Source organism: Tauraco erythrolophus, chromosome Z (genome assembly GCF_009769465.1).
Source record: "Tauraco erythrolophus isolate bTauEry1 chromosome Z, bTauEry1.pri, whole genome shotgun sequence".
NCBI classification, from domain to species: Eukaryota; Metazoa; Chordata; class Aves; order Musophagiformes; family Musophagidae; genus Tauraco; species Tauraco erythrolophus.
Window position 1 is genome coordinate 79,122,229 of NC_141496.1, and position 10,208 is coordinate 79,132,436.

Below are 10,208 nucleotides of genomic sequence, written 5' to 3' on the forward strand. Positions count from 1 at the left end.
GCATACTTCTCATTTGAAATGCTTTGTCTGCATCTAGAGAGTTCATTGATCATCTCCTGTGAAAGTTTTCTCAGAAAAAAAAAAATACCTGAAGGATTCAATGTATATATTCAAACACAAAGTTAAAAAACAAGTTCTGAGATTATATCAGGCTCTATAAAATGTCCAGTGAGAAGGATTAACTTTGAACACCTGCATATAATTAACAGTTTCTTTCCTTGTCTTAGATGCAGAATCCTGACACGTTGTCAGCCATGTCTAACCCTAGAGCAATGCAGGCTTTGCTACAGATTCAACAGGGCTTGCAGACACTAGCAACAGAAGCACCGGGGCTTATACCAGGGTAAGAATTGATCTTTCAGATTTAGACAAGAACTTTTATCTCGTTTTATGTTGTTCGTTCTTCTTACATGTACACATCTACTAAGTCTTTATCAAAGACTCCTTCTCCTCCTCCTGCCTTTTTTAGGTTAACTAAACTTGGTTTAGAGTTTATTACCTTTTTGCCTGCCATGGGCTTCTGAACAGTGATGACTCTGATCTTTATCTCAGTCAGTACTTTGCTTAAATTGTCATCCCCTCTTTGGCAGCATTTTTCCTCTAATGAAATACATGAGAAGAGACAAGCTAGTATTTACTATTCAAATGGTGTATTTCTTTTTCTGTCATTTATGCAGATTTAATCCTGGTTTAGGTGGATTGGGAAGCACCGGCGCTCCTACAGGGTCCACTGTACCCAGTTCTGTTCCCAGTGAAAATACAAGTCCAGCATCAGGTACTGCTGAACCTGGTCACCAGCAGTTTGTCCAGCAGATGTTGCAGGCACTTGCTGGTGCAAATGCTCAGGTAAATTACATCACTATATTATGGATTTTTTTAAATTTTTACTTTATTTTTTCATTATAAACCACTAGACAGGAGGCTGATAGTTGAGAGGAGAGCTCTTTGGATGCTTCTGATCGAAAGAGAGCAGAGGAGGAGTGGTGTTGCAGCTGTGCAAGTAAATGCTGGAAAAACGTCAAATTTGAGTAAAGGTGGCCTCTGAACAGTTGATTTTTATATACTTATCATCATACTCTTGAATTTCTGAGATGCTTGGAAAGATTGAGACAGATTGAGGTGCTAAGATTCACTGGCACGTGAAGTGTGGGCTCCAGCAAGAGAAAAGCTTAAGCATATTGAGCACCATTACCTCTGTTTTTTTGTCTGTATTGCTGGCTGTTACTCTCTAGCTGTGACTAAGCCTCTGCCCCACACTTTGGAATAGCCACACGCTGGTTATTTGAAGACTGAATTTGTTCTATGGCTCCACTGACGTCCTGCAGGTCCAGACTGCAGTGCATTATGTTAACATCCTGAGTGGAATTAAGGATTTCTGGAGAGTTCCAGAGGTCAAGCACAGGTAGCAGATTTGCCAGTAGTTGTAGGGTGGTGAGCAAGACTGGCTTTAAAGGAGACATGCTGTTAACTGCCAAGAGAGCTGTGTGAGATGGCACCCTTGCACCATGATACGTACCCAGTGTAGTGGCACACTGCTGGTGGAAGAGGCGGTCCTGCTTTTTCCTCCTCTGTTGCCACAGGGTGAGTTAGTTCAGTTTGCTGATCTGACAGACTTTGTTCTTTTGTTATCTAACCTAATTGTTCTGATTCAAAAATGCCTCTGAACCGAAGATCATACTGCTGAAATCACGCAGAATTTTGCCATGAGTTTGTGTAAGCAGGATCGTCCCATAAAGCACAACTATCAGTTAGCCTTAGACTGAAGCCTTCTAAAAATTATAATTTCTGTAATTTTAGTCAACAAATACTTGGAGCATTAAAAAAGAGATGATTTTTATGTCAAGGAAAAAAAAAAAGCCTGTGATGTTCACGATTGCTGACAGTGACATCACTGTAATCCTTGCTGTTGCACGTTACTAGGTTGAACTCTGTTTAATTTAAAAAAGAATACCTCTGTGCATATCTTTAAGAAACTGTTCATGGGACATAAATTTACCCAATTTAATTTTAATCTTTTTTTATCAAAAAAGCCTCTTTTCCTGTAGTTCAAGAATGTTATGTTAAGTGTAGATACTACTAGGATTTGAAGCTGCTCTGACTTGTTAAAAAAAATAGTTCAATTGTGCATTGAGTTTATGTCGTAGTGTAGTTTTAGAATCTTGAAAAAGTTGTAGTCAGAAATTAGTAAAGACAGGGTGTGGTGCAGAACCAACTATGTTTTAAGTCCTGTACTTTGATAAATGTGTGTTTATGCTTTTATAGCTTGAAATTTTGTTCTTAGCAGCTACAAAATCCAGAAGTTAGATTTCAACAACAACTGGAGCAGCTGAGTGCAATGGGCTTTCTGAACCGTGAAGCAAACTTACAAGCGCTAATAGCAACAGGAGGAGACATCAATGCAGCTATTGAAAGGCTGCTTGGCTCTCAGCCTTCATAGCAGTGTTTCTTTAACTTGAAAAAATGTAATTTATTTTTGATAACAGCTCTTAAATCTTTAAAATATTTGCTTTATTTCATTCTGACTCTTGAGATTGTCTTGTTATAACTAAAATCAGTCATGCATTTTAAGGTGGAGTGCAGTAGTTTTCTTCAAACAGTGGGAATCAATGCATTTTCACTCTGTTGCATGCATCACATTTCTTTTGTTCTTCATTATTTGTGATTTTTTTTTTTTAAATATCAGCTTTCACAGTTGGGTGAACAGGTTTTGTCTGACCTACAACTGTCCAATTTATTTACTACTTAAACATTAGCTTTCAGTAGTAATTTATGTAGAATACAGATTAAAAAGGAAACAAATTAACTGAAGCTACAATTTGTGGGTACCAATACTGCTTATTGTGATTTTGGCATGTATTTTTTTTTTGCTAGCAAAATGGTGTAAGATTTATACCACTTGAGTAATCTACCATTTTTTGCTTTAATTTGTATAAAGTATAAACACAATATATACAATGGAGACAGCTCATTTCTAGAGATTTACACGTTGCAATAGAATGAGATTATAAGCAACGCAGAAAAACTGGGGATATTAATAAAAAAAAAGTCGTAAGACATGTTTTTGATGTAGAATCTTCCAGCATCTTTGGTAACATCTCAGCAAAAATGCTTAAGCAAGTTCAGTTAAAATGCACTAGTTACTATTCTGGTTATCTCTTTACATCTAACTGTACAGAAACTTGCATTGTAACATTGTCTCAATATTCACAGATTAAGTGTACATTACCTTTGTCATTGTGCAAATAAAGGGGCACTGCTTTGTGCTCTGGAACTGCTTCTAAGGCTTTTTAGCTTGTTCCATTGGGATTTTCACATGTATTCTGATTTGTAATTGGAATCATTACTTTCATTCATGGTCATGTGATACTCTAATTACTTTTAATCACCATGTAAAAAATACTGTATATCTTTTGAAGTTTTATTGGTAGTTACTTCTCTTGTGCACAGGTAATAAATGAATGAAAAAATCTTTAAGCATCTTGTCTCAGTGTGTTTGCAGTTGATGATTACCTAGAATTCAAGATGACTGACCAGCTTAAGAGTTGGCATTTTACTGTAAACTCTGGAAATGTTCACCAGCTCTGAGCCAAGATTAGTAAACAACTCCTGGAGCATATGGTGGAGGGAAGAGAGTAAGAGGCATGTGATGTTGAAGACTACTAGCTAGATAAAGTGGGGGTAGCAGAAAAAAGGACACTACGGTGCATGTTACTGAATAGCATGTGCTTTTTATTGGTCTTCTACGTAAGCATGGCTGTGAACATGCTCACTGAATTCCTGTATTGCTTTTAAACACTTGGTTTGAACAATCTTTGGCTTTTGATGGTACTAGTATAAATTCAGTTTGCTCTAAAAATCATTGCTTGCAAGAGTTGTAGCATTACCCAGTTTAACTCAAAGTTGTTAATCAGTTTGATGAAGCAAAATTATAATGTGATCTAAAGGAAGAAGTTGAGCACACTTGAGCCTATAGAGAAATTTCAAAAACTTTTGGCAGTAACTGCATTATATTGTTATCACAGAGGAGAAGATTCACTCACTGCCCAGTAATCGTGTCTCTTACTCTGCCAGTAAGTAAATTGATCAAATACTGCTGATGCATGGTAGTGGAAAAGTTCAAGAAAATCTCTTGGTTGCCCTTTGGATCAGAGTGGCGTAGCTGCAGCAGCAGCACAGAGTGTTAAATAAACAGAAATAAACTAAAACAGAATCTGTTGGTAAGATGAATGTCATATAATCAAAACCTTTTAAAATACCTACAGTTTAGGTACAAAATTATTATCGTCTTTATTTCCTAGCCAGTGATCAGGCCCATCATCATACCTTCACCGTGACTTCTGTTGGGCGGGTAGCCTTCATTGCACTGAGTACAACGCTGTGATAGGGAAGTGGCAGACAGCAAGTAGTTTCTGTAGAATAATCACTACCTTTTTGCAGTTGCTTTCACAATGACTGTTTATTAGGATCTTCAAAGTAACTAATTTAACTTGACTTTATAGTGTGCCTTACTGGGACCTCGCTTTAAAAAAGTAAGACCCCTTGTCATTCAGAAGGCAGGTCCTTTTAAGAATGCAATGCATGACATCCAAAAAGGCTACTGCCAAATGAAAGGGTGAGAGCGAGGTGGGGATGGGAATAACCTTTTTTTACCAAGACACTAAAACAATGGATCTAACAAGCGTGAACACCTGTTTTGAGACAACGTTCAGTTCAGCCGTGTATTTCAGTTGCACATACAAACTAAGAGACACTATATTTGAAGGCAAATTGCAGATCAACAAGAGATGAAGTTTGACCTAAATTAATGATGAGCCCTTGAGCTAAGTTTCCTTCTTGAAGAACCGTTGGTATTTAACTACTGTCGACTAGTAAGAACAGTCACTAACTTTCTGGTAAGTAGTGGTAAAACACTGAGACATCTTTTGTACAGAAGAAATTTTACTTTTGTCAGAACACACAGTAAGTAGAACAAGGTTTATAGGCAAGGTAGACTTTTTGCTACATCTTTTAACTATACAAGGAAGATCACGCTTGTTGGTTTAATAGCTTATTACGATGTTGCTGTTCATGCCTGCCACCTTCATAATCGCTGCCCCTTTTCCTGTCCCTTTTTAAAATTCTTTCTTCAGAAGCATCACCTTTCAGATGCAATCGTGTAGTTAACTCTGATCAGTTTGGTGACTTGTATTTGAAAACTGCTGCTCGCATCTTGGACCAGAAGAAGGGCATGTGTGCCTTGTCTCTTTATTTTCCTACTTTCTTTATTTTCCTACTTTCTTCTTTTCCCCTGCATTGGACCAAATGATCTGATAGGATCGTCTACAAAACTGCCTTGCCTGATCATCGAGCTACTGCTAGAGAAAGTAACTGCTGCAGAAAGAAAAGAGCTGAGTCACGGAAGTATGAACTGACGGATGCTGTTTAAAAGATTTCAGATGCATACATTCAAATCAAACACTGTTATTGGGAATGTGACAGCAAGGTGGCTGGTTTCGTAAAGGATGTGGTCTAATTCTCGTCTCGGTTCAGCGCCTATGTAGTAAAATAACCGCCTCGGTGTTGAGCTGAGTTGGCTGGCAGCTGGCTCTGCTCCGTTGCCCTTCCTGTGTTTTATGTATGAACGGATACTGCTATTGGGATCTAACATTTCATTTTTATTTCCTCTTTATAGCATTGCAAAATGCTTGTACTGTAGTAGGTACAGTGTTCACACAGCTTGTTACAAACTGCTCCGCACACGTTCTTGAGGACATATAGTGCATTAACCTTCCATAGATAACTGTGCTCGTGGCAGAGACAGTAAAAGCAATTTCTAACTTCAGATGTTTTCTCCTTAGTTTTTGCTGCCTTTGCTAAATGGATTTCAAAATATGGACAGAAAACTTGATCCAAATAACCTGAGCTACATAGAAATAACCTGCTGTCCTGGTTTCAGCTGGGACAGTTTTCTTCTTAGTAGCTGGAAGAGCTCTGTGTTTTGGATGTAGTATGGGATTTGGTATGAGAATAATATTGATAAGACACTGATGTTTTTAGTTGTTGCTAAGAAATCAAGGACTTCTCATGCTTTGCCAGTGTGCAGGAGGACAACAGGCTGGGAGGGAGCACGGCCGGAGCAACGGACCCACAATTGCTGGCTTAATATTTGATTTTAGATTTAGGATTGGGCCCCAAATTGGCTAACAGAATATTCCATATCATGCAACATCATGGTTAGTATGCATATGAGGGTTTATGGAAAGCTCGCTGTCTTCAGATCACTGTCTTTGAATAGCTCTCTCTTCGCATCTCTCTTTGGGGCTCTTGTTCTTCTGGGATTGTGGTTTCAGGACTTTTCTTTGGGATCACTAGCTAGGGATGGAACGGGTGTTGGTCAGTGGCTGATGAGCAATTACACTGTGCACCACTTCTTTGTATATATGATTATATATTATTATTTTTAATCATTATTAATTTTTATTTCTGATAATTGTTCTTATCTCAACCCACGAGTCTCCTTCCCTTTTCCCCTTGAATTCTGTTCCCCAGGCCCCAGGCGTGGGGGCGGGTGAGCGAGCAGCTGCGCTGTGTTTACTGGCGAGCTGGGTTAAACCACGACACCTGCCTAACTAACATGAATTGCAGCTCATCTGAATGCAACATCCCTAATACAGTGTTAAATTAGTTTAAAAAAACCCAGTAAGTAAATGAAATTATGTAGGATGGTGTTTGGGCAGGTAAAGCAAACTTAAGTACAGGGATTGTTCTGCGATCTTTTCCTTCCACTGTACACATGCACAGCATCGTTAAAATGGGAGAGCAGTTGTATGTGGTTAGCATTTGGATGATTGACGTTTTAATCCTTTAATTTATGATGCACAGGATATAAGTGAACAGAAGTAACGCTTTGTTGTCTTTCAGAATAGCGGGTAACAGTCGACTGCTTAAGCTGACAACAACTTTCTATACAGTATCTGAACTGTCTGAAATTGTGGAGCTGGTGTCAACAGATTGCCCTGCAAAACGCAAGTTCAATATTGTTTTTAAGCAATTTGTGAATTCCTGCAGGTGCGTGTGAGCAGGCTGGTGGCAACCAAACAGGCTTTCCCTGTGGAAGGGAAAAAGCTGACCGCTCCTGCAAGCCACTGTGGATTTAGCATTGTAAAGCTCAGAGATGTGGCACTGTGGCAAAAGTTTAAGAAACAGTAAATTTCAACGGTTCTCTCCAGCTAAGTACACAAGCCTGGTCCTGTGTTGGGGAAAATAAATCAGGCATCAGATGGAGCTAATGAAAAGTTTGCCAGGAGTCTTGCAACCTTCTTTTTCTAAATAAAAAGCAAGCAGGAGGAGTTTAGGGGGAAAGCATCTATAAGAAGTTGTGTTCCTGAAGATTTAATGCGCACTTTCCAGAGAAAGTAAAGGCTTCTTGGTTTCTACCTGTTTGTTGAGAAGGGCAGGTTCTGCAATTATTTTGGCTATGTCTGTCACGCTCTGAGATGGAGCAAGGTGGAGGCAAACTCCCTCCTCTTCAAAGATTCAGAGAGAAATGCAGATGCTTGGCCTTATTTTCAGATCAGCATTCGGAAAAAGCTTGTGTATGTTTAACATCTTACTGTGTTCATCCATGTACTGCCAGCTGCCCTTTCTTGGAAACGAGGTTCTCATGAACACTAGGTCTGTAAAGTAGGACTAGCTTTAGGTGATGATAATTTCAAGTTAATACAGAGGATAGAAGACTGAAGGTACAGAGGTGTCTTCTTTTAATAAAAGGATGTAAGCAGGAATTACAGCCTTCAAGAACCGCTAATTAGGATGTAGTAGACTAAAGTACTGAACTCCAGTAGTAAAAACTGCACCTGTCATACACAAGATAAATGGCATGTTAATTTAAATGGTGACTTTGTTGTCCTTCCAGCATCATTTCAACTGTGGAAATAACTTTGTTTTGCGAATATTTTAAAGGTTAAGGGAAGGAAATATTCCCGTCATTGGTGCAAAGAGTGAGAAACACCTGGACCTAATTTGAAGAAGCATGAACTGGCTGTAAGAAAGAACATACTAATTTTGTTTAGAAAAGACTTCCAAAACCCAAGGTGCTTACACAGACTTCCCTAAGAGAGAATGGTTTTCAAGTGTTGAGTACAATTTTCTGTTAGTGCCAGCCACTCCGTAAGCAGGTTATAAATGCTGACAAGCAGATGTGAAAATTAAAGTCTAGCCTTTTTGGCACTCGCAGTTGAAAACGATGCCCAGTATTTCTTTTTATTTGAAGGTCTGATCATCGGTTTGTGACAGGATGCAGCTACTTTCCCTCACTGTACACTGATCTGATCTAGTTTTATTGCATCTGAGAAAAGTGAGCATAAATCTGTACTTAGTAATGAGTTTATCAGAAAAGCTCTTTGTTCGTAAAACGGCGTATCGGGAAAATTCGAAGTCTTCATTAAAAGCAGAGGTACCACAAGAGGGTGCCATTTCTTTGAGTTTCATAGCTACGGAACTTAATTTTACAGTTCTGACGAGTCGAGTCGCTTGGTCTGAGGAAGTGCTTGGTTTCTGAAATTTAGGGGGGTGTCAAGAATCAGCCAGGCATGCCTGTCTCTTGCACTTAACTTTCCTCCGAGTCCTAAGCTTGCACCTTAACTCTCAGAATAAACAGGCTCTGAACTGAGAGCAAGTTTTTCGAGTGCTGCTGTAGTGTACAGCAGCAGAATAAAACTGGTAACTGCCTGGTATTCTCCCCTCAGGTCACAAACAAACAGGAAAAGGCCACTTCTGGATGGGTGTGTTAATGTCTACCATCTCAAATCTGCATCTAAAAATGCCCACTTTCAGTCAGATAATGCCCATTTATTGCACTGATACAAGCACAGTAGTTTGCCTAGTAAACCACAAAGCCCTTACTACTCATCCAAAATGAGGACCAAAGTAGTTATCCAGGTAAAAATTACACCAAAGATGCTTTGAAACATGAGTTTTGCTTCTAAAGGAGTTCATCCATCATCCTGGAAATAAAAAAAAAAAAGGCATGACACACTAAAAATAATCCATGTGGAACAGCACATGGGGATATTCAGATCGGACTCAAATCTTTCTTACAGAAACTATCTGCAGTTTTCATTAAGTTAAAAGACACCTCTTGTGTAACAAGGCATAAAGAATTAAGTTTTAGAAATCACTTTGGCAATAAAAAAAGATTTTAACCTTAAATTCTGAGAGTTAGGTAACTGATTAGATATTTAGAGTTTTCTGATCACAAAAGATGTGAAAAATGTGTTAGATATAGTTTGATCTTAAGCTTTAAAGCACTTGTAGAAATAATAATAATAAGCATATATTGGACTGGGCATTGGTTGAGGTGGAAGACTAAAGCACACCAGAAAAGAGAAGCGAAAGAGAAGGTCCAACTGTGAAAGGGTAAGTTAGTTTTTCTAAAAGAAGGAAACATGAATCAATCTTGTATTCAGTATCTTACATCACTGGTGGACTCACACTGGCACTTCAATTGGTATGCTTCGTACAGGAAAGATGTGAGTTCAGAGCAAATATGATGCCACTTAACAGTTTATTTCTAAGGCTTTCCATACAATTATATTTTGTATGTTGTCTCACCACCACTACCTTTTTTCCTCACGTTTTTCACTCGATGTTAAATGCATACGAGAAGAGTTCATGAAAGCTCTCATGAAGTCACCAGCGTCCTGGTGAGGTCAGCGAGGACACAAACGCAGAAACTACAACTTGTTGAGAATCTAGCAGTGAGACAGTGGTAGTGTCAGCCATAGAACTTAATCATGCGTGTTTCTGCGTCCTACACTTCTAGAAAAATCAATGTATTGTTTCTAACAAAGCTGTAAATTATCACTTAATAGCAGATACAGCCATCTCCATGTTTGACAGAGTAAAAATTAAAATGAAGAAGTTAAATTATTGTGTATGACCCTTGGCAGGATTTTCAAAAGCTGGCTCTTCCTCGAATGGGAGTTTTAACTTCATATGGTGAAGGGTTTAAAAAGCTGACAGTTTTTGAAAATTTCATCTGGTATGTCTTCTACAGAGCCATGTTAAAAATACCAACAGTAGTAAAAAAACAACAGCTCTTAACATTGCAATCCATTTAATTTTTGGGAAAATGAGTTGTTTTGATTTAATAATCAATTTAATAATTAAAATGCTGTTTCATATCCTTGATACCTTTAATGGAATTTCTGTATGTGTAATTCAGAAAC

The 10,208-nt window shown here is 38.4% G+C and overlaps 1 protein-coding gene across 4 annotated transcripts in view; it reads left to right on the forward strand.

Annotated features, from left to right (window-relative positions):
• Positions 1-3,474, forward strand: part of UBQLN1 (ubiquilin 1) — a 33,446-nt gene extending 29,972 nt beyond the window's left edge. For 2 of the 4 annotated variants that reach the window (XM_086628692.1, XM_086628693.1), the window contains 3 exons: positions 228-343; positions 678-846; positions 2,285-3,474. In XM_086628692.1, the coding sequence (XP_086484818.1) occupies positions 228-343; positions 678-846; positions 2,285-2,437 (438 nt within the window). In that variant the 3' untranslated portion in view covers positions 2,438-3,474. Of the gene's footprint in view, positions 1-227; positions 344-677; positions 847-2,262 lie in introns of all 4 variants that reach the window. The other 2 variants (XM_086628691.1, XM_086628694.1) reach the window with 2 other exon arrangements.
• Positions 3,475-10,208: the final 6,734 nt, after the last annotated feature.